Source organism: Babylonia areolata, chromosome 20, assembly GCF_041734735.1.
Source record: "Babylonia areolata isolate BAREFJ2019XMU chromosome 20, ASM4173473v1, whole genome shotgun sequence".
Classification (NCBI taxonomy): domain Eukaryota; kingdom Metazoa; phylum Mollusca; class Gastropoda; order Neogastropoda; family Buccinidae; genus Babylonia; species Babylonia areolata.
The window spans coordinates 29,606,653-29,632,346 of NC_134895.1; the positions used below are offsets into that span (position 1 = coordinate 29,606,653).

The window sequence follows — 25,694 nt, forward strand, 5'->3', positions numbered from 1 at the left end:
CAGGTCACTAAAATAATTTTAAGACTATTTCCTATTGAATGAATTTCACACTCTGGCACATCCTAACTATTAACTGACAGAGATGAAGTTTTTTAAAAATATGGCCGCTTGCTTCACACGCTGCATGTATGGAAGTTACTTTCCTTTTCAGTCTTCTATTCAAGTGTGTCTTTGAGAAGATTTTTTGTGACTTTTTATGAACTCTGTTATGTTTTAGGTGATTTGTTTGTTTTTCTTTCATTCAGAAAGTGAAAGTTTGCTATCCTTGTAGTCACCCATATCTTTATGCATGCTTTTGTTGTTGGTGTTTTTTTTTGTTTTGTTTTTTTTTGTTTTTTTTTTTGTCTCAAGCATTTCCCCTCTGTGACAGAGTTGCAACAAATGCTTTGCAACCTGTTGATTTTTTGTGAGTTTTTTATGACAGTGCTTCATTCACAATGTCCAGTGCTCTGATGTTATCTGGCAATATGTATTTCAAGATAAGCATTTTCTTTTAAGAATTGAGAATTCTTGACTGCCTTAACTGCACTTCTGTGTATAAAGAACTGCTTTTTCTTACGAATGCCACATGGGGGTGTTTGCCTAAAGGTTAGCTTTATAATCTGGTATTCAAGGTCTTTAACTACATTTGATGTTGCTGATGAAGCAGATATGAATTATTTAAAATGTCATGGAGTGAAATAGTAAAAATGTCAATGACTTTGTATTTGCGAAAATGTTTTCCTCCATGTGATATAATCCTATTCAAATAAAACTCCTGTTTGTTTGTTTTTCCAAAATATGTGTGTGTGTGTGTGTGTGTGTGTGTGTGTGTGTGTGTGTGTGTGTGTGTGTACCATAGTTAAACAAATTACCACAGGGACATGGGAAAGCCCATCAAAATACCACTGGGATACCACTGGGGACATGGGATAGCCCATTAAAATACCACTTGGGACATGGGACAGCCCATCAAAATACCATCAGACCCCACAGGGTTTTCATGTGGAAAGCCAATCTGAGATGAGTTTTTGATGGGCTGCCCACTGGGATCCCAGCAGAAACCCATGTTTGTCCCACTTGGAAACCCCTTGTGAATCTTAGTGGGGCCCACATGGTTAGCCCAAGTGGGGCCCATTTGGTTAACCTTGTGCAACCCATGTGGGACCCATTTGGCTCTGCTGTCTGGGTTATAACTCTATTTGTCGTTTTCATTCACAGTCACTTTGATCGTATAGGAATGCTCATACACTACACATCAGTCAACTGTTTTACCATTAAAAACAACAACAACAAAAAAACAACAACAATGCAAGCAGACACAGCATAATCATGTTTAAGCTTTCGGAGAGAGAGAAAATTCTCTATTTTCGAGGATGATATAATATTAGCACTGATGTGCTGCTTTTTTTTACATCCAGTGCCAGCTCTGAACAGGGTCTATGCTACACAATACTAAATTAAGTTACATGCATGGTGTTAATGAGATACATTGGAAAATAGAGAAATTTTAACACACACACACACACACACACACACACACACACACACACACACACACTGGCATTAACACGGTGCTAATAAAATACATTGGAAAAAAGAACATAAACACACACACACACACACACACACACACACACACACACACACAATGTATGTTATCAAATACTATATGCCACTGCAAATATGAATATACTATAACTTGTAGAGATACCTCTTCCTTGTCTTCAGTTTTTTCAGTTTTAGAGTTATGCATGCATTGAATGACTGGTGTGAAAGCACGTAGATTTGTCTCTGCACAAGATTCAGCACTATATAAATACTATATTATTGTTGTTGTTATTATTATTATTATTATTATTAGACACATGGCAATAAAAGGAGTTGCTCTTTACTGGAACAGGGAGCATAATACCACAGGTAGCACACAATTATATAGAAAGATAATAAAACGATAATAAACTAATGTGAATCACAAGATCACACGATCACAATATAATTTATTGTCCTTAAATGGAGATGCTTAAATTGGTGTGGTGGCACACAGTTAAATTCTATATAGTACAAATATAGACATGCATAAGCCATTCAGCTGATTTGCATACGCTCCGAAGCACACAATCTCAGCTGCATCAAATATCCATGCGTTCGTCATCAGTCTCCATTTCACACTCATTATAAACAATTACTGAAAACATGTAAAACGACCTTCAAATATAAACAAGTAGGTTACAATAATAAATAAGCCCCTAAATCAAGGAGAGTGTATCACATAGATGAATAATCAAATACATAAATAAATGTAACAACAATAACAATATCAATGATAGTAATAATAATAATGATGATGATAATAACAATAATAATGATAACCACAACTGTGATAATAACAACAACAACGATACTACCACTGCCACCACTACTACCACCACAATCACCACCACCACTACAACTACCAATAATAATAATAATAAAATGAAGACTCCTTGTCCTATACTAAAAACTAGGCACACCCTGGGATTAAAATACAACACTCAATACCTAAAAACTAACAACAGTAATAACACTGCAGTATTAAAGAACTCACACACACACACACACACACACACACACACAACATTATCTGAGCTTAAGATGAAGAAGAATAAATCAATAATACATGATGAAAAACATGATAAATTGTGCACAGTCGAAGGCACACACAAATATATGTAGTATTTCCTAAACAAAGTAAGAATAAATTAGTTAATACATGAGGAAAAATATGAAAAATAACCACAGTCAGTATAATGTCATACTTGCAGTTTGAAAAATATACAGAAATACGCACAATCTAAAAGCAAACATAATCAGCATCTAAGACTTATCTTTAAAGACATAACATGGTAAATGGAATTGCTCTCTACATTACAACACTAGACCCAAGTTTAAAATTTCCGAAACTAAAATATCAAGCAAACACACACACACACATCACACACAATTGAATGTGCACACCATAATTAAAAGTCAATCAGCTCCCTTTACAAAAAAGAAGCAAAAGAAAAAGCAACAACAAAAAACAACAACAAAACAACAAAAACAAAACAAATTCACAAAAAACAAACAACAACAAATTACAAAAGCAAAACAATAACAACAAAGCACACACACACACACACACACACACCTAGATTAAAAGCAAAACAATATTAAAAACAACAAACAACGAAACTTGAAATATACCTCCTGTAATGTTTGTGTGTGTGTGTGAGAGAGAGAGAGAGAGGGAGAGGTGATTTTGTACTGATGGCCAAATAGCTTCCTGCATTGCCCCCTTCATTAATTACAGAACGGATATCTCATTCAGTCATTGTTTATCTTTTTATTTGTATTGCCCAATCGAACCATTGTCCAATTACAAATTATCTTAAAAAACTGCTTTCGGTTTTCTTCTTCATTCGCATTAACATTATGCAAAACGAAAAATATAGTGCAGTTTCTGTTGAATTTTTTCTCTCTTACTATTTCATTGCTGAATTTGAAGTCGTAAGAATTGTGACTTTTAATCATTTCATCATTTTGCAACTTTTTTTTCGCCCTACAAGTTTCTTGTGATAAAGGATAGCAAGGAGTATGAGTGCGGAGGAATATGAATGCGATTCCGGCTAATATCAGTGGGACAATGATGTCGAGAATGGTTGAGAATATGTGTGTATGGACGAACGCCTGTGAATGCACTGTGCAAATGTAGTCAACGGCTATGGTTACTCTATTTTGCGGCGAGTGTAGAACACGAGGACAAGAAGACTAAGTGGGTCTATTCCCTTCGCAGCTATGGGAAATTGTTTAGGAGCCTCAGAGCACGGGAAACCTCCTGGGGGTTGTGGGGTTGGGGAACAGTCTCCACTGAACAAACCCTCGGATAACGGAGCAGTCGTCTCCACCGTCCCTTCAGCTGTAAACGCTGTACAACAAGGGACGCCTTCTTCCACAAAACAGTCGCCACAACATCAGGGAACCGCAGGGGATGCAGGTGTGTCGGATGCAGCAGGCGCCTCCAAAATTTTTGTGGCATTGTACGATTACGATGCCAGGACTGATGAAGACTTGAGCTTCCGGAAAGGAGAGATCTTGGAAATTATTAACGACACACAGGGTGACTGGTGGTATGCACGCTCAAAGTCTACAAAAGCAGAAGGCTATATCCCCTCAAACTATGTAGCCAGCGTGAAAAGCCTTGAGTCTGAACCGTGAGTGAATCTCTCTGTTTCTCTCTCACTCTTTGTGTCTTAGTTAGTTAGTACTCTCACTGTCTGCCTCTGTGTGTGTGTGTGTGTGTGTGCGTGCGTGCGTGCGTGCGTGTGTGTGTGCCTCCCCCCATCCCCCCATCCATCCTCATAAAAAAATCTTTGTCCAGGACACAATAGCAGAGTTTCTTCTTCGTTTGTGAGCTGCAACTCCCACGTTCACTTTGTGTGTGTGTGTGTGTGTGTGTGTGTGGGTTTTTATGTGTATGACCATTTTTACTCCACCATGTAGGCAGCCAAACTCCATTTCCAGGGGTGTGCATGCTTGGTGTGTTCTTGTTTCCACAACCCACTGAACGCTGAACCCCCTTCGTGTGTGTATACGCACACAGAAGATCAAATACACACATTAAACCTCCTGTAATCCATGCCAGTGTTCTGTGGGTTATAGGGACATGAAAATACCCCGCATGTATCAACTGCAGCAGAGTCATCGCCCTTCATGGGCAAGTTGATGTTGGTCATGTAATAGAGAAAAACACTGCTTTGCTTATCACAATTCTTCTTCTGCGTTCGTGGGCTGTAACTCCCACATTCACTCGTATGTACATGAGTGGGCTTTTACATGTATGACTGTTTTTACCCTGCCATGTAGACAGCCATACTCTGTTTCAGGGGTGTGCATGCTGGGTATATTCTTGTTTCCGTAACCCACCGAACGCTGACATGGATTACAGGATCTTTAACATGTGTATTTGATTTTCTGCTTGTGTATACACACAAAGTGGGTTCAGGCACTAGCAGGTCTGCACATATGTTGACCTGGGAGATCGGAAAAAATCTCCACCCTTTACCCACCAGGCGCCATCACAGAGGTTTGAACCCGGGACCCTCAGATTGAAAGTCCAATGCTTTAACCACTTGGCTGTTGCGCCCGTCATAGGCTGTTATCACGATTCAGAATAAATCAATGGTAAGGAATTTGTGTAATACAAATTTATACAAAGCGCACTATTAGTATTATGCTCAGATGAATTAGCTATTTGTTTACAATATATATATATATATATATTTGTTTACAATATAGTTTATTTGTTTACAATATGGTTTCCTTATGCTTTTAAGTCAGTATAGTATTACTTTCTAAATGTCAGTATATTAGTTACTCTTTAAATTAGCCAGTCTGCAATTGGAAACCCATGTGAATTTCTCATATTTATTGTATCCCTCTCAGAACGGGCCATGGCCTATACTGAATAGCTTTTTCTATTTCAACTTGTCTCTCTCATAAAGTCATATGAAAATAAACACATCAGTCCTTATATGAAGCTATTATCCACAGTTCCAAAAAAATTCTCTCTCTCTCACACATGGTCTCTCTCTCCCATCCCCACATATATGCACACATAAACTGGCAATGGCATCATCTTGGTAGTCCATTGTTTTCGATGATGACAGCTTACACAGCTCATCTGTTGTGGACTCGCAGGTGGCTGTGGAGTCCAGTTCTTGAACAGCATGGTTGTTCACAGTGGGTAAAGGGGAACTGTCCTTGTTTTGCTGGCACAGTTGCTGCTACCTTCCTGCTCTCATGGGCTTCTATAATGCTTGCATGGTCACTTGTTGTTCCCACTCAAGGCTGTCATGTGCCTGCCATGAAAGAGCATGCCAGCCAAGCCTTTCTTGCATACAGTGCTTTAGCTGCCTTGGGGTGATCCCAGCAAGGCTGCATTAGCCTTCACTCAGCCTTTGAACCACTTGCATGGCCTGCCTTGGTTCCACTTACCTGAGCAAAGCTCACCATGCAGCAGCTGCTTAGACATCCTGAAGTCTTCCATTCAGGTGATGTGCCCCGTCCATCAAAGCTGGGTTTTCAAGATTATGGCTTTGATGCTGTTGTCTGAGCTCTGTCAAGGACCTACAAGTTTGTGATTTGGTCCTGGCATTGAATGCCAAGTATTGACCTCGGGCTGCATATGTGGAACTGTTCCAGCTGTTTCAGGTGCCTTCTGTACAGAGCCTATGTGTCACATCCACACAGGAGACTGGAGAGAACAGTGGACTTGTACACCATCAGTTTTGTGGACAGCCTGATGTTGTGCTGGTTCAGGACATGTGTTCTCCGATGACTGAGAGCTTAGCTGGCTTTGCAGATCCTGGCATTGACTTCTTTGTCCAGGGTCCATCACTGGAAATGATGCTGCCAAGGTACTTGAATTCTTCCACTGTCTTCAGCTCTGTGCCTTCAGTGGTGATAGAGATGGGATGAGCAATGGAAGTGGGGGTAGGTTGTAGCTGTAATATGGTCTGTGTATCTGTGTGTACAGTTATCTTGAATCTAGATCTGAGTTTGTTTCCAGAAGCATTCATGAATACAGAATAGATACAGCGCTTGCTAACTCTTATCCCATTCAGAGGATGCTACTAACATGTGCAATGGATTTGGGAATGGAGTTTGTTGTTAGATGATCAACGTTGGGATATCTGCTACATCCCCCTTTCTTTAGGAAATAGGAAAAAATAAACCTTAATGTGAATGTGGTTTGTGGGAAAATGTCTCTGGCACAGTAAATCCATAGATGGGCATTCCTTCTCAAGCACTGTCTTTCCAATGAGACACTTCCAGGGGTTTCTAGCCTAGGCAGGCTATCCCATCATGGAGACCCAGCCTTCAGTCAAGGGCCTGTCAGAGGATGACTTTGTTGTCACTTCGGAAGCAAGCACCATGTCTTTCAGACACATGGTTGCACCACAAGACCCCGTCAACTCCTTCCTTACATTTCAACATAACCTGCATAGTGGACACCTTCATCCCTCAAGCACACAGCAGCTGTTTCCTGATTTACCCATGCTGACTGATGTCCTCCTAGCACCAGTTTTCAGTTTCAGTTTCAGTAGCTCAAGGAGGCATCAGTGTGTTCGGACAAATCCATATACGCTACACCACATCTGCCAAGCAGATGCCTGACCAGCAGCATAACCCAACGCGCTTAGTCAGGCCTTGAAAAAAAAAGAAGGAAAAAAAGGGGTGAATAAATAATAGATAAATACATTAAAAAACCCAAAAAAAACTACTACTACTACTACTAATATGTATAAGGCGCAAAAACTTGATGAAGTCAACTATAAGCGTACATAAATAAGTAAATAAAAAAATAAAAATTAGAATATAAAAAGAAGTAATAATAATAATAATAAAATAAATAAATAAATAAGACAACAATGATGATAAATAAGCAAATAAATGTAAAACATGGAGACACATTCACAGACACACCCACATATGCATAACAGATATGCACCAAACATGCAGTTTCACAGATATGAAAGCACAGTCAAATACACATAAACGTACATGAGCCCCAACACACACACACACACACACACACACACACACACATTGCCCTGCACCTCCTCTATCCCCCTCCTCCACACACTCATTTCTAGGCTGCGTATCGCAGCTTCCACGGCACACACATACACACACACACACACACACACACACAGATGAACACTTACTTGTACAAGCACACACACATATGCCCATATCCCTCACCCCCAACCCCACACACATATACACAAAGATATATATATATACACCAGTATATGATAATCAGTTGTGTACGACAATGACCATCAGATTAGCAGAGGAGGCAACTGCTGTCCCGATTATTCGGGCTGGAATTTGATTATATAATTTATAGTAGAGAGTGTTTTGCCCAAGTTGCATCCCCAGTCCCTCAATCAAGAGGGCCTTAGGACTCACCATAGGGACAGATTCCAAAGGCTAGTTAACCCCCTAGTCTGGGAGACATAGTCAAGGCTACAGCACTAAGTCCCAGTGCAATTTGACTTCTAGTCTGAGAGACATAGTCCTTCATGAAAGACAAAGCTGCAAATGATTTCCCTTTGCAATTCAGAAACCGCTGATAATACAGCTCTCACTTTACTGTTGGCCATACTGAAAACGCATGTCAGATCAGTGATTTGATGTAAATGTCCAGTACAATACATCTAGAGCCTCTTTCCTCCCTGCCCCCACCCTGCTCCATCCCAGACTTAGTGTGCACCATACACAGCCAGAGGCCTGTCATGGATCCGGTCCCCTTTCTCACTAAAGAACCTTCAGCAAAAATTTTCCCCATGGAAACCCTCTTCCACTAGGAATTCCACCACGGAATGAGACTCGGTGACCTGCGGGCACATGAAGTGCACTCCCACAGCCTGATCCAACCCAGCCATTGACTGCCGACAACTTTCTGCAGGTTGCTCCAACATGCCACATTCAGGTAGAGAAGCCACCAAGCCTTCCGTATGCCCCTTCATGATGGTACCTACCTGAGCAATTACACAGCCCTGTCCCAGAGAGACCAGGGACCTCAAGTCTCTTGTTGCCAAATGTCTGCCCTTTTATGCATAGGCAACATGCCCGTGCTGTTTTGTTTTTTTTGGCAGTGACAGAAAAGTGGCGGGGGGAGCGCCTATCGCCTGTCAGCTCTCATGGAGGAGCTCTACAGATCTGGCTGTCATGCCTAAGGCAAGCCCAACATGGTGGCCTACCTCTGTCTCGTGCCACAGTTTCCTCTAAACACATATATCACTTCCACTATCGGCCCACAACTGATGTGGAATCATCAGATCAAACCACATGTGCACCTCCTTGCATTGATGCTCAACCACGCTAGTGAGACAACCCTATAGGGTATGTGTTTCCTTACCTTCCTTTGATTCGAAGGGCTCTCAGTAAAGTGTGGATTCAACACACCGACCCGATTTTCTTTGCGCTACATTTATCAGCACAGCTGTGGTCCACAGACCTCTCCCACAATACAGCTGTGGACCTCAGTCTTCTTTGCCCGCACCAATATCCTTAGGTGACACAGTACACTCTACCTTCATCGAATTCTACTTGAGGGACATCTATCGCTTTTGGGATCATGGCTCAAGAGGCGTTGCCTCTGCAGTGGTCACACAACAGGCCATCGCAGCGCACTGGTGATATAATAGAAGGATTGAGACTTGATGCCTCCTCAGCCAGAGCACATGAAGTCAGAGCATGGTCCTCTTCTCTTTCCTTAGCGCACTCAACACGGCTGCAAGACATCATAGATGCTGCCTACTGGGGAAAACCCTGTCACCTTCATCGACTTGTACCTGAGAGACCGTCGCACGCCTGCGGGATGATGGCTCAAGAGGCATTGCTTCTGTGGTAGTTGCACAACAGGCCATTGCAGCACACAGACAGAACAGGCGAGCCCTCCACCTTGTCGCGCTATTCTGCACTAGTTGGGTCACGGTTAAGTATGTGTAATTAAAAGGAAATTTTCTGTCTAAAATTACGTTTAAATAACATACTTACCTTGACCCAAATTTAAGACCCTTCCGTCCCTCCCCGCTTCCTGTTCTCCCTGCTCGCTGTGCTGGTGATGGCATATTGCCGTCAAAAGAGGGCGCTAGCCAGCGGGACAAAGGGGAGGTTACTTACTTCCGGGAGGTTATTGGCTGTAGTTGCTTTCATTTTCTCCACATAGGCGGATAGTAGTTTGCACAGGACAGGAATGTCAGACCCCTGCCGGAGTCTGCACTAGTTGGGTCACGGTAAGTATGTTATTTAAACGTAATTTTAGATAGAAAATTTCCTTTATGAATCAAGTCTCTGGGGTGGTTTCACTCTTCATCCAGACTGGGTTGTCTGTGGGTAGTTGGTTGAGAGTTGTATTGGTGGGTGTTGTACAGCATTCGGATGGGTACGGGGACCAGGTAACTCTGACGGTGGTTGTATGTGCTGGCGTGGTTGCAAAGCATGTCTTCTGTGCAGACGGTTTCCAAATCGTCGTCTTTGGTCAGTTTCACATACATTGTCACCCTTTCTAACAGGTGGCATTAGGTGACTGGTCCTGTCATAGTAGTTTTTCTGTGAGGTTTGAAGGTGTTGATGCTTGGTTCTGACCACATCAGGGTTGATAGTCTTGAGTTCCAGATGTTTGGAGGTAGATGGTGGAACAGATCTCAGCTGATGACCCATGAGGAGTTAGGAAGGGGATGCCAGTCCATCCACAGGAGTGCTTTGATATTCCAAGATCTATACCCAGTAAAGCATTTCCACGTTCTGTTTCTGGATGTTTGAAAATGTTCTTTATGGTCTGTATTGTTTTTTGCCTTCTGGCCATTCCTGAAAATGTGTTCGTAGAGTGGGTGAAATGGCTGTGTTGAAAAGATGATTGAGTTTTCAGGGTTTTCCTTCCATTCTTTTGTTTCTTTCAGGTCTTGTAGTGGGTATACAAGCTGGATTGTGTCTTCTACTTGCCCCATCCATGATCTTCAGTGTTCTAGATGGCTGCCTTTTGGTTCCTTGACTTCATTATGCAGTGGGTTTTTATGGTTTTCTAATGCTCTGAAGTTGGCCTTAACCTGTTCTTACTTGTTTCTGGCCTGCATTGAAGGAAAGTCATGCAGGTATCGCATGGTCTCCATAGGTCATTAGGTGTGTATTTTGTTGTTTCAAGGATCAGCCTCATAGCTTCATTTTGAATTCTTTCTAATTTTAGGAGGCTGCTTTGAGACTGTTGTCAGCCCAAGTCCGTAATGGATCACAATGAGAATGAGTGATTGATATAGCTGGAAGAGGTGGTGGTGTTTGATGCCCTTGGTTGCCATAGCCTTTAAGACTGAAAGACCCTTTCTGCATTTGAGAACAGTATTTTTAGTGTGTTTTCTGAAGGTCAGCAGCCTGTCAAACTGATCTAAATTCTGTCAGATGACACAGCTGGTGGTGATTTTCTCGCAGTTTTGTTGTTGAGAATGTGCAGCAATGTTTGGGCTTTTGCAGGATTGGTGGAAGATCCTGTGTCCTTGCACTATTAGGCGATATTGTTCATTTGTTTCTGGACGGCTGTAGTTCTTTCTTGAGCATCTTTTGAAGTTTCTTAGACCAGGCCATCATCAGCAAGACTAAGTACTTGACCTGCTCCATTGTGTTTAAGTCTGCAAGGCCTTTCAGGAGGACAGGGGAGAGCGGAGATCCTTGTGGAAGTAGCATGGAAAGTTCAGAAGGTGCAGACATCCAGTCTGTGAGGTGAAGGACTATGGTTCTTTCCTGAAGTGCTGCTGCTTTCCATCTTGTCAGTGTCAAAGTTACTCCATACCTTAGTAGCAGCTCCATGAGGTGCGCAAACTGGACTTTATTGTGAGCATCTTCAAGGTCAATTGCTACTGATATTGTTTCTTCTTTTCTTTGAAATCCTTCATATACCTCATGTGTGAAAGCAGCCACATTTTCCCATGTACACTTGCCTGTTCTGTAACCACCTTTTTGAAAGGAGAATGTGCCTCTGTTCAAGATCCCTTGCAAGTTTCCTGGTTATCATGCATTCCATGAGCTTTCCAGCAATGTTTTGCATGGTTAGGATCTGGTAGCCGCTTACCTGACGATGGTCCTTTCCTGGTTTTGGTATGGGTTTCAAGAATAATAATAAGTAATAATGATCGTATTTATATAGCGCTGAATCTTGTGCAGACAAATCTAAGCGCTTTCACACCAGTCATCTACAACACGCATGCATAACTCTAAAACTGAAGAAACTGAAGACAAGGAAGAGGCAGGGGAGGGAGGCTATCTTGTGAACAGGTGGGTTTTAAGGACAGACTTGAAAGAGCTGAGTGCAGAGACCTGACAAAGCGAAAGTAGAAGTTCATTCCATATGCAAGGTACAGAGACCGAGAAAGAACAGTGTCCAACAGTGGAGGTGTTTGAATCTGGGTATGCGAAAACAGAGGGATCCAAAGTCAATCGTAGAGAGCGAGATGGAGTGTAGAGTTGAGGCAGCCACAAAGATAGAAAGGGGCAGATTTGTGAATACATTTATAACATAAGAGTGCTGATCTTATACTTATTCTGTGTGAGACAGGGAGCCAATGGAGATGTTGCAAAATAGGAGTGATGTGCTCAGATCTTTTCTTTCTGAGGACAAGTCGGGCAGCAGAGTTTTGTATGCGCTGAAGGGACAGAATGGATGAAGCAGGCAAACCAGACAATCATCATCATCATCCGTTTGACGTCCACAGTCGTCATGTTGACTATTCTGACATTTTCAAAAAGTGTGGGCCAGCGCAGCAAAGAGTTTAGTAAAAAAATTTTTTTTTTTTTTTTTTTAAACTCGGTGCACGGGTAAAAGGACCCCTGCCAGTACAGAGTTCGGCACTGAGGCTACTTGAATTGATGGTCATGTTTTCTGCGCTGTTGGGTTGGAGCAGGAATCAGCTGCGATCCATCCATGCAGACCGTACCATGCGTGATTTTGTAAATCATGGCCAGTCGGTTGATCTTCCTTCACTGCTTCAGGGGGTGATGAGGCTGCTGACATTGGAGGTGTCGTGATACCGTCCTGTAACGAAGTGTGCAGCTCTTCTTTGGACCAATTCCAGTTTGGTTTCGTTTGTCGTCGTGTAGGAGTCCCACACGGTACAGGCATATTTCAGTGTGGGTCGTACCATAGTTTTGTAGGCTGTGGTTTTTAGCTGGGTGGCGCTGATCTTGAGGTTACGCCTGAGGAAGCCAAGGGTCTTGTTGGCCTTTGCGCAGATGTTGTTTATATGCTTGTCCCAGCAAAGGTGGTCAGTGATGGTAACTCCAAGGTACTTGGCTGAGGTAACCACTTCGAGAGAATGTCCATGTAGATGGTATTTGCTGGACAGTGGTTGTCTCTTTCTTGTCACCGGTAGAGTTGTGCACTTCCCAGGATGGAACTCCATATCCCAGCTCTTCTCCCACTGTTGAAGTGTCTGGAGGTCTTGTTGTAGCTTGGACTGGTCCTGGCTGGACTTGACGAGTCTATAGACTGCAGTGTCGTCTGCAAACAGGCGAATCAGAGAGGTGAGCTGATCTGGCAAGTCATGATATAGGCCAGAAAAAGGCACGTCCAAGTACCGATCTTTGTGGTACCCCAGATCTGACATCAAACTCTGAAGCTGCTCTGTCTATGACTACTGCTTGTCTCCTGTCAGTGAGGAAGCTTTCTATCCACTGATTGATGTTTCCACGGACTCCATAATGGTGTAATTTGAGGAGCAGGAGACTGTGATTTATTTTGTTAAACGCCTTGGCGTAGTCCATAATGACGATGTGGGTCTGTGCTGCGCTTTCCGTATTTCGAGACAGTTCGTCTGCAAACTCAAGGAGCTGCATCTCGCAAGAGCTCTGCTTCCAAAAGTCATGTTGTTGTGGGTAGAGGATGACGTTCAGTTCTAGATGGTTCATGATTGCACCGACGATGACATGTTTGAGGATCTTACACGGTATGCTCGTCAGTGAGACTGGGCGATAGTTTGATGGGTTGTAGTGTTCGCCTTTCTTAAAGACTGGGGCGATATTGGCTTTCCTCCAGTCTGCTGGAACAACGCCTGATGTGAAGGATGACTGGAAGATTATGGTCAAGACTGGGGCGACTTCTATGGCGATTTCTTTCAGCACTCGAGGCGATATATGGTCAGGACCACAGGCTTTGAATGAGTTGAGCTTCATCAGTAGTTTCCTGATTCCTTCCTCAGAGATGCTGATGTTGGTGAGCAGGTCACATTCCATCTCCTTAATGGAGCATTTTACCTTAAACTCTTCATCTGTATACTTCTTCCCCTCGCTGAATACAGACTGGAATTGTGCGTTTAGCACCTCCGCTTTCTCCTTGGCCTCAGCTATAAGTTTGCCGTTCACCTTTAGTGGGGAGACTCCAGTCTTTTCTGTGCGCTGGTGTTTGATGTACGACCAGAATTTCTTGAGTGAAGGCGTCTCATCGGGTGCAGTGTCAGTTAGGGACTGCTTGATGTAGTTCTAGTATGAACGTCAGAGTTTGCGTTGGATGGTGCGTTGAAGATGGCGGGATTCTGCTCGAAGCTCCTCGGACCTACTCTTCTTCGTCCTCTTATACACTCTTGCTCTTCTATTGATGAGCTTCTTCAGTTCTGGTGTCACCCAGGGTTTGCTGGATTTGGGGTGGGCTTGCTTGTGAGGGATGTACTTCTCAACTGCAGTTGTGTAGGCTTCTTTAAACATGGTCCACAGTTCTTCCATTGAGAGGTTCCTTTGGCTTTCCATGTTTGCTTGTAGTTCCTTCATGCTTGCCTTTATGCCTTCCCAGTCAGCCTTTCTGTGCAGGGGGATCCTTTGGGGGGGGCTGTCTGTGCTTCTGCATGTTGCTGTTCAGCTCACAGTAAACTATATCGTGGTCTGATATGCCTGGGATCACCTCAACATGGGAGATTAGATGGGGAGTGTTTGTTAGGATGAGATCAAGGGTGTTGTCTTCTCTCGTGGGCTGTAACACCATCTGCTCTGTGCCATGGTCCCTGATCAGTTCCATGAACTCATTGTGGAGGCGGGGGTATTTACACCCAGGCTTGAGCGTTTGCTATGTCCAGTCCCAGTCGTGGAAATTGAGATCCCCTCCAATCAGGAGGTGGGCGTTCTGGATTGAGGCTACTCTAGTCAGTGAATTTCGAAACTGTATAAAGCTGTTTTCGTCTGATATGTCCGGCCAGTAGCAGGAACACAGGTAAAGAGTCTTCCTACCAGTGAGCTTGACAGCCACCCAGATGAGCTCGCAGTCTGTCATCAGATCCATTTCAATGGAGCTCTTTAGGTCTGACCTGATGGCTAGAAGCACTCCTCCACCTTCTCTGTTCCGGTCCTTTCTGTCGATGCTGTACGTATCTGGGAGTATTTCACTGTCAGTGATATCTTTGTCCAACCAGGTCTCCGTGCCAAAAATGATATCGGGTTTCACGCTGTCAATCATCCACCTTGTCTCTGCTCGTTTGCCAACTGCAGAATGAAAATTGATCAGTCACTATGCGGAGAGGTCTTCCTTTATATTTATTCTGCTGGCTAGCTCTGGTAGGCGTTGATGCATGCTGCGGCTGAAAGTCTAGTCTCTTTCGCAGGAGGCGAGGAGCATGAAACATGGCTGGAGGAGTCAGGTAGCATGGATGCGGTGGCGGGCCAACTGACATTGTGGAGGTTGAAGGCTGTGAGACTGTTGGGGTTCCCGCAGAAGGCACAGTACCAATGCACGTTCTTGTCATTGAGCTTGCTATATCTAGCACTGTTAATACTTTGGCAGCGGGCATGAAACCACAGTCCGCAGGTCTCGCACTCAACCCCTTTGTCTTCCCAGGTGACAGTGATGTCGCAAGTTCCACAGGGGTACTGACCACTACTAGCGTCAGTTGTTGAATTTGGTCCTGGATTTGGTTCCGGAGCATATGAGTTTAGCAGGAGCAGCACAGCGAGATACAGTTGTGTGGTACGGTCTCTATAGGGAGTTACAGTAGTCAAGGCGAGAGAGAGTGAGAGAAACGACAAGTCTAGATGTTGCATATGATCAAAAAAGAACATGAAAACACCATTTTTGAATTTTTGGAGCTCAGATGCTCCTTCAGCAGCCATGTTTATTTGCTAAGGATGTCAATAGTTGACATCATGGCACACGTCACAGCCAACAGAAAGAAGAATGAAAAAGCATCACGGCACGCGTCACAGATAAAAGAATGAAAAAGTGTCACGGCACACTCACAGATAAAAGAAAGAAGAATGAAAAAAACAACATGGCACATAAGAGGGAGAGAGGGAGGGAGGAATGGATAGAGGTTGGTAATGGGTTGAAGAGAGGGAGGGAGGGAGGGAAGGAGGGGGGGAGAGGGAGGGAGAGAAAGAGGGAGGGAAGAAGATAGGGAAAGAGGGGGAGGGAGAGAAGGAGGGAGGGGGAAGAGAGAGGGAGGGAGAGGGAGGCAGCTGAAATATCCAGAACAGGTGTGTTTTTCGACTCTGAGTCGAAGAATTGTCTTTCCTCCAAGTCCTCCAGGTATACAACAGGGCCACTACTGGTGCAGGAAGACGAGGGACAGATTCCAGAAGAGGCAACCATCACCAACCATCTATTGTGACGATCAGTGCTTCAGGTGGCAGTGGTTGGTACTTCTCCCTCCAGTTCTCCACTGTTTGAAGAAAATGGGTGGTATCTTTCAGATAGGATGGAAGACTCTACCAATGGTTGCACTAATTTAGACAGCTTCTCAGTGGGTCCTCCACATCCTGACACGATGGGCCTCCCTGGTGGTTTCTCTTTACACTTGTGGACCTTTGGCAAGTGATAGAAAAGGCTCGTTCTCGTTTCATCTTTAGCGAGTAGGGCCCATCTGTAGCAGTCGACATTAGTGAACCCCCTGTCGTGGAGCTCCTCCACAATGTTATTCAACTCGTGTGCAATGGACGCTGTAGGAGAGAGGCGTTGGTAGTTGTCTGTGTTGTTCAGTTGTCTGAGTGCTTCTGCATCGTAGTCACGGCAGTCTTGCACTACTGTAGCCCCTCCTTTGTTTGCTTTAGAGATTCTTATCTGACGATTCTGGATCATGTTTCGAAGCTCAGACAATGCATGTTGACAGTTCCTGTTCAAATTACGTTTCTTCACTCGGGGAGGAATGTGTCCTGCTACTGTGGAAGTGATGGTATCACAATAGGCATCTCAGCCCTTATCACGTCCTTCTGCTGGGCACCACATTTTCTTCTTGTAGAATTTCATTGCCTTGGGGATTTGTGCAGGTACGTCATCACGATGGAAGAACTCTCTGAGACGTAACCTTCTCTCTCCTTCTTTTATGTCCCAGAGCAATTCTGCTTCATTGACAGAAGTTGGTGTGGGGCAAAACTTAGAACCCAGTGACAGCACATAATGTTGTTCTGCAGAGAGTTGTACTGATGATAAATTTATCATCTGGTTGGGTTCAGGCCCTAACACAGTGTTACATCTTCAGAAATGACGATTCCGTCCTTTTGACGTGAATGAGTGTTGGTCTGGCATAAACTTACAAAGCCTAGAGGAATTTCAGGTCCGTACCTATGGATGGGAGTGGAAGAACTGTCTTTAGTACTTTGGCTGACAAGTAGCTGTGTGTGAGTATTGCCCTGTGCAACTGAGCAATGAGACACAATTTGGCATCCTTGAACAGCTTCAGGTTTGGATGAATGTATTTTAGTCTTTTCTGAAGGCTCATCTTCTAGAAATCCCCAGTCGCAATCCAGAGAGTTATCCAATCCTGGGATTTCAGCCTCTCTTGAAGACTCATTATCTAGAAATCCCCTGTCACAGTCCAGATCCAATCCTGAACTGATTTCCGTCTCTTCTGAAGTCTTGTCTTCTAGAAATCCCCTGTCCAAACCTCCTGAATAATTTTCAGTTTGATCCAATCCTGAACTGATTTCCATCTCTTCTGAAGGCTTGTCTTCTTGAAATCCCCTGTCCAAACCTCCTGAATAATTTGAAGGCTCGTTTTCTAGAAATCCCCTGTCATAGTCCAGAGACTGATCCAATCCTGAACTGATTTCCATCTCTTCTGAAGGCTTGTCTTCTAGAAATCCCCTGTCCAAACTTCCTCAATAAGTTTCAGTTTCAACAGATGTGCAGTCTTGATCCTCAATGGGTGTTGTTCGTGGAATCCTCTGTTACACTCATTTGAATCATTGAGTGAAGTGTTGGATTCTGTTGAAGTGGTTTCACAAGTAAATAGAGAGACTGACATGTTCATCAGTATTCCCAGCTTTGGAAAAGTTAATGTCCTGAACCGAACTTTCTCCATGGCTACCTCGACTTAGTAAGGCTTGATTGTAACCTGTCACAGTTTCATTTTGACAGGCTCAAGCACTGAGTAGAGAGAACTTTTTCTTTTTTCTGTCTTTACATTCATCATGTATTCTTTTTGCCTTTGTTTTCAACGTGGCAAGGTGTGCTTGAAGATCTGATAACTCAGATGCAGACTTGACATTTGATTGCACCCTAGATGTTAGTTTCACAAATTCAGCATACAATACACTGACTTCTTTTTCATAGAACTCCTTACAACATTTGTTTCCGCTACAAAAGAAGAGATGAAGTTATAAGGGGCGGACGGAGGAAGTGCAGAATGTCCAAGTTTAAAAAAGAATCCCTTTGGTACAACGTTGTGTGTAATACAATGTGATAGAAAGTTCAGGTGACTGTTATACCTGATATCTTCAATAAGACATTTGACGCTTTTCTCATCTGTCTATCCATCCGAGATCCAGATCTACTGGATACAATTTTGGTCAGAATGGGTGTGGTGTTTTCATGCAAAAATGGAATGGATGAAACAGTTTCTTGTTGAGAATGAATAAAATGGCTATGGTGGATCCAAAAAGGATTCAAAACGTGTTCATTCACCGAAGTGGCTACACATATGATAAAAAAAAAACCCCACAAAAACACCATTTTTGAGCTTTCGGAGCTCTGATGCTCCTTCTTCAGCAGCCATGTTTATTTGCTAATGATGTCAATAGTTGACGTCATGGCACACATCACAGCTAACAGAAAGAAGAATGTAAAAACGTCACAGCACACGTCACAAATAAAAGAATGAAAAAAACGTCATGGTCACGGCACACGTCATAGATAAAAGAATGAAAAAAATCACGGCACACTCACAGATAAAGAAGAATGAAAAAAACGTCATGGCACACGAGAGGGAGGGAGGGAGGAAGGGAGAGAGGTTGGTACTGGGTTGAAGAGAAGGAGAGATGGAGGGAGGGAGAGAGGGAGTTAGAGAGGGATGGAGGGAAGGAGGGAGGGAAGGAGGGAAAGAGGGGGAGGGAGGGAGGGAGAGAGGGGGGGAGAAGGAGGGAGGGGGAGAGAGGGAGGGAGGAAGGGAGAGAGGTTGGTACTGGGTTGAAGAGAGGTTGAGAAGGAGAGAGGAAGGGAAGGAGAGGGAGGGAGGGAGAGAGGGAAAGAGGGGGACGGAGAGAGGGAGGGAGGGAAGGAGAGGTGGAGAGGAGGGAGGGAGGGAAGTAGGGAGAGGGAGAGAAGGAGGGAGGGGGGAGAGAGAGGAAGATGGAGGCAGCTGAAATATTCAGAACAGGTGAGTGTTTTTCGACTCCGAGTCATAGAATTGTCTTTCCTCCAGGTCCTCCAGATATACAACAGGGCCACTACTGGTGCGGGAAGACGAGGGGCAGATTCCAGAAGAGGCAACCATCACCAGCTGCCCCAAAGGGATTAGTCAAAAACGTTCAGACCATTAGGGTAGCAGCTTCCACCTCCAGAATATCTCTCTCCCTTTCCTGATCTCTGGATTTTCTGAGTGGACCTGTTCTATAACAGTGCACTTCATGTCTTCAACACTGTGATCTGACTATCGGAAGTGTCTTGCAACCAGGGGAAGTCTGTGGTTGTAGAACCTCTTCCAAACAGACATTTCTGTCTCCCCCACTTACTGTTGTGCTCTGCATTTTTCACAGTCTATCAGGTATACAATATTGGAGGACTTGCAGGTGACGCCATCTCTGATCTGGAATGTTTCCCCAGTCAAAACACTCTCAAAAGTTGTGGTTTCTTTGAGGTGATGGTTGCACAGGACACAACCCCCACACTTGAAACAGCCTTTGTTCTCCCCCACAGTCACAGTAGTTTTGGGCAGCTTTGATGGCATCAGCATGTCCCTGATGTTCTTTCAGTTCCTTTCCCCAACAATCGGAGGTTCTGGAACAGCCTTCTTCATCCTGTTGCTGGTGTGAAGAACTGGCATGTACATCTACAGCCAGTGTGACAAAAGTGGATTCCTGGAATTGTGTCTGATCACAAACGGCACTCTGGTCATACTGGTTTTGTCCTTGTGATGTTCCAAAGTGGCAACACGTTGTTTTGAGGACACTGCACTGATAGCATCATCTATCAGTTTGGCTGGGCATCCCCTTTTCCTCAATTTGCATTTGAGATCCTGACATCTTCGTTTGAAATCTTTTTCCTCCGAACAGATTCATCGATAGCGAAGGCACTTGCTGTACAGTATATCCCGAACGCAGTGGCGTGGGTGATATGAACTGAAGGGTAGGATCATGGATGCATCTGTGTCTTCGATGCGCAGATCCGTCATCAGTGTACCATCTTCTGTTATGCTCATGCTCTCATCAAGGAATGGCATGTCCTTTCTCCGGACGTTTGCAGTGAACTTTATCGTGGGATGCTGTTTGTTCAGCCACGTGATGAATCTGTGCAGTTCATCCTCTCCATGCAGCCAGAGCATGATCACATTGTCAATGAAACACTTCCAGGTATCTTATTCGATGTTCCATGGACAAGTGCTGATGAACATCATCTCCAACCACCCCATGAAGATGTTTGCTATGGATGGCGCCATGGAGGTACCCATGGCAGTACTGAACACCTGGTGGTAGATTTGGTCATTGAAACTGAAGACATTGTTTTTCAGAATGTGATCAGTTACTTTAAGGATCACTCTAATCGGTGGGCAGTCTGGTGCAAGATTGGCAGAAAAAGTCTCTGACAATGACACAGAGACTTCATTGTGAGGAATGTTACTGTAGAGCCCCACAACATCTAATGTGACGATCAGTGCTTCAGGTGGCAGTGGTTGGTACTTCTCCCAGCTCTCCATTGTTTGAAGAAAATGGGTGGTATCTTTCAGATAGGATGGACGATAGTTTGTACGAATGGTTGCAACCAAAAGTGCACTAATTTAGACAGCTTCTCAGTGGGTCCTCCACATCCTGACACGATGGCCCTCCCTGGTGGTTTCTCTTTACACTTGTGGACCTTTGGCAAGTTATAGAAAATGCTCGTTCTCGTATCATCTTTAGCGAGTAGGGCCCATCTGTAGCAGTCGACATCAATGAACCCCCTGTCGTGGAGCTCCTCCACAATGTTATTCAACTTGCGTGCAATGGACGCTGTAGGATCATGAGAAAGGCGTTGGTAGTTGTCTGTGTTGTTCAGTTGTCTGAGTGCTTCTGCATCGTAGTCACGGCAGTCTTGCACTACTGTAGCCCCTCCTTTGTCTGCTTTAGAGATTCTGATCTGACGATTCTGAACCATGTTTCGAAGCTCAGACAATGCATGTCGACAGTTCCTGTTTAAGTTACGTTTCTTCACTCAGTGAGGAATGTGTCCTGCTACCATGGAAGTGATAAATGTATTTTAGTCTTTTCTGAAGGCTCATCTTCTAGAAACCCCCGGTCGCAGTCCAGAGACTTATCCAATCCTGGGATTTCAGCCTCTCTTGAAGACTCGTTTTCTAGAAATCCCCTGTCACAGTCCAGAGACTGATCCAATCCTGATCTGATTTCCGTCTCTTCTGAAGGCTTGTCCTGTCCAAACCTGAATGATTTTCAGTTTGATCCAATCCTGAACTGATTTCCATCTCTTCTGAAGGCTTGTCTTCTTGAAATCCCCTGTCCAAACCTCCTGAATAATTTGAAATCCTCTGTCATAGTCCAGAGACTGATCCAATCCTGAACTGATTTCCGTCTCTTCTGAAGGCTTGTCTTCTAGAAAGCACCTGTCCAAACTTCCTGATTTCATTCACTTCTGTTTCAGTCAATGGATTGAAGGAATGGAGAGGAGTGCCGTTGAATTGAGGATCAGGATAAGCAGGTTGGAAAGGCATCTGGTCCAGACTCGTACGAATTTTTTGGACTTTGTCGAAAAAGAAAGAGGAGAAGAAGACACTGGGGAGTTCAGATAAAGTCTAGGCAGACGGAAGAGGAGTCTTTTTTGCAATACCAAAAAGATTTGACATGATAGAATAAAGAGATTTGGTGGATGTGGCATCGAGAACTTGAGAAGAAAAGAAGCTTGTCTTCGCTGATGAGATCATATGTTTGACTTTATTTATTTGTTTTCGGAAGATCTGATTGTGGACTTTCAGTTTTGTTGATCACCATTGCCATTCCAACTGGCGATGTTTGCGTTTTGCAAGTCGAATGTCATGTGTACCATGGGGCAGAAGGCCTGTCAGGCAACATGTGGGTAGTGGGGGGTGCATGTTCATCCACTGAGCAGTTGAGAGAGAACAGTGTTGTATGTGTGTGGAGACGTCGGGACAGGAAGAAATTTTGGAAAGATGTTCAGCAGCTTGAGAAGAAAAAATGTTGATGTTGATGGATCTTAGGTTGCGATGAGTAACATTTTTTGGTTCTGGTAGGTTTTGAAATATAAATTGAGAATACAACAGCTGAATGGTCGGAAGAAAGTTTGTCAGTTACAGTCACTGACGCAGTCATGGCATCAGTGTCACGTGTGATGAGCCAGTCCAACATATGGCCAGATCTGTGTGTTGGTTCTGTGACAAGCTGAGATAGAGAATGATTGGACAGAGATTGACATAGGTATTTGACATCAGTGGAGGTTTGGTTGTTGAAATGAAAGTTGAAATCTCCGTGGATGATAAGTTTGCCAGAACGAAGGTTGTGGTGATTAAGTAGTGTTCAGAACTCATCGTGAAACAGAGAAGACGTTAGGTTGTTTTTACGACTAGGAGGAGGACGATAGAGACAACAGAAGATGATTGAGTGACTGGGGACATTGAGAGTGACTTTGAGCATTTCAAAAGTATCATGTGGATAGGCGTGGTTATGGAAGAAGGAAAGGGAAGACTCCATGATGTCTCTTTAGAGGATGGCGATGCCACCTCCACAAGACAGTTGAGGAAGTGACTTGGTTTTGTATACAGGGGGGTTCAGTTGTTTCAGTTTGGGTTCACGACCTTGTGATTTTAGCCAGGTTTGGGTAAGAAATATGATATCAAAGTTATTTTCAGAATTATAATCAGAAATATAGTCAGTTTTTTGATCAGGGTAGACAGATTGAGCATTGAACAGACAGGCATGAAAGAGATCAGAAGCAGGCTGAGAGGAATTTAATGGTGAATCAGGTGAGTCAGACAGGCAATGGAAGGAGACGGTGGTGACTGAGCAGTGGAAGACAGCAGGAAGGAAGAGAAAGGTTCAGGAGTTGAGACAGGTGTGGGAGGAGTACGAAGCAGAGCAGAGCCAATCACGGAGGATACACCACAGGTTGGAAAAGTGTCAGCGAGTACAGTGTCACGGGAAGTCATCTTGAACATGAATGTTGAGGTTGTCAGTGACAGTCACAGCAACAGCAGGGCTGACATCCGAGACAGGATGATCAGCACGGGGGACAGGACCCCACAAACGGTGAAGTATGCCCGCTCTGGTTCCTCTCTTTGTCTTTGGTCTGACAATGCCCAGACTGATGATGAGTTGAGTCATGTCATCGCAAAGTGGGAGTTGCTTCAGCCATGACATAGTTGATAGCAACTACAATGTTATGACGTTCATCATGGTGACAGTGGCACAACGAGAGCAGAGGTTGGACAGTTCGAGAGGGTTGGGCACATGAAAAACGTGCCAAACGGGAGAGAGTGTCATAGGCAGGGCGAAGATGGTCGCTGACATGACGATTAGGATCAGGTGAGCAGTATTCATCCGTCAGTTTGCAAACAAAAACACAAACATGAAGAATATGAAATGTCAAACTGTTACAAAAGTAAACAAAAACGATAAAAACTGTTCCAACCTTCAGAGTTCTTGAAATACGATGCACAAACACATATAAAAAATGTTAAAATCGGAACAGGATAAACACAGAAATAAGCACAAAAATGCAGAGACCAACAGAGTGCAGCCAGTGGGTGTAACGAGAGGTAACTCTCTGAAGGTGTGTGTCCAGTCCTCTGGCACATGTCAATTGTGGAAACTGTTTTGATACAGATTGAAAAGTTTGCTTCTGTCTTCTTTCAACAGCTCCTTGACATCCCAGTAGTGAACTCTGGGCCAGGAGCCGGATCTTTCTTGCATTTTGCAGTTCCTTTCTTTAGATCATCTGTTGTCAAGTCATCATCAGGTCCAGTCTGCATATTATGCTTTGGTTTAACTCACTTGGGACGACAAGTTTTCTCCCTTGCTTTTCCCCACAGACGGCCCATTTGTAAGGGTTTGGAAAAAAAATTACAAAAAATACAAAATACTGTGTAAGAAAATGAAACTTTCAGAACTGGTTTATTACGTGTTGAGCTATTACATATATAAAAAAAAAAAAATCAAATTTCTCATCTTATTTTTACAGTTTTGCCATATGTAGAAAATACTGCCAATTTTTCACCCCGAATCACCATACCCATGCTCGCTTTCTGCATTAAATTCGCTTTCTTCTTCGTCATCATCCACCTCTTCAATGTCCAACCCTTCAGTTTGTAGCATTTCAAGTACTTCGGCAACCCTAAAACATTGCCGTCACTGCCTTGCTCACTTCACAACATTCTGAGAAGAGCCCGCTTTGCTAACAGGCTGGCACACGAGCAGACGACCGGTCAGTGACTTTGTCAGCGTGTGTGCGAGACGGGCCACACATCCCAGGCTAACCAATCATACTGTTTGATTGTGGAGTGACCCAGAATAGCACACTCTGCTTGGCTAATCACAAAATCATGTGTACAGCACATGATGGAATTTTACTTTCGGAGAATGCTATTCCATTCCTTCGTCCGAATCCGAATATGTTTTGTGTAGGAATGCGTGAGCATTCCTTCATCCGGAAAGAGTTAACCCCTCAGCATATTTCTTTTTTTCATCTAAGTTTCTTTGATCACTCTGTTGTATGAACTGTTTGAACAGAGCGGATCTTTTTTCTTCACTTGTCTGAAGCTTGGTTCCATCAGTATCTAGCATATCTCGGTGGTTGTTGTGCAAGTTTTCCCTTCCATGCGACGATAGAATTGCTAGAACTCTGTCAATATTGTGTCATAACTGTTGTGTTTCCACTTGTCATTTTTGGCCTCTTGAGTTATGACTTTAAACTGCTTTGTTGTTTTATTTTTGTTTCAGTTCCTTTGTCAGGAGAAGGCTTTGTTCTTTCTTTTTGCCAAAGTTTGACAGCCGCATGTTTTTCTATCCAGGCTGTGTGTCAGTGTGTGTCAGTATTCCACCATGGGAGCTGAATAGTTTGCTTCCAGTTCAGAGCTGTTCTTCTGTTGCTTCTGCTTCTTAATTAAGAAATGTAGACAATTATAGAGGAGAACGTCAGGCAGTATTCCGTAGAGGTTATTCAACTTTTGATCACATATTTAGATTGTATGGAATTACCCAGAAATACGTGCACAAAAAAGGTAGAAAACTATATTAGATTTTGTCATTTAAAAAAAACCACATTTGATTCTGTCCATCGTGATAAGTTTCTTGCATGCATAAAATCATAGTACAAAAGGTAGATTTCTAGTCCCCTTTGAAGTCTGTGTATCAGTCACTGCTATCATGTGTATGTGCATATAACGAATTCAGATGTTACTGGAGTAAGATAGATACATATATAGAGAGAGCTGGAAGAATGTGCTGGGTATCCAAAGTTAGGGAAATTGTGAGACTGGATTTAACTTTGTTTGGTTACAATGTGTTGGAGATAAAAAAAAAATGTTCTTACACATATTCAAAGAAAGATTTATTGATTTCTTAACTCAAGAATGGATTGGTATGCTCGGAGATTGTTACAGATATGAAACCTACAGGTCATTTTAAACACTCTTCAGAAGACAAAAATATATCAGTGAAAAAGATAAGTACTGTTTCAGGGTTGCTGTTTCACAAAAAATTTATGATTCAATGTACTTCCATAT

The 25,694-nt window shown here is 43.5% G+C and overlaps 1 protein-coding gene across 2 annotated transcripts in view; it reads left to right on the plus strand.

The window, feature by feature from the left end:
• The first annotated feature begins 3,652 nt into the window (after positions 1-3,652).
• The window catches only part of LOC143295388 (tyrosine-protein kinase Src42A-like), a 105,727-nt gene continuing 83,685 nt past the window's right edge, over positions 3,653-25,694 (plus strand). For both annotated transcript variants that reach the window (XM_076607057.1, XM_076607058.1), the window contains exon 1: positions 3,653-4,211. In XM_076607057.1, coding sequence (XP_076463172.1) covers positions 3,796-4,211 — 416 coding nt within the window. In that variant the 5' untranslated portion in view covers positions 3,653-3,795. The remainder of the gene's footprint in view (positions 4,212-25,694) is intronic.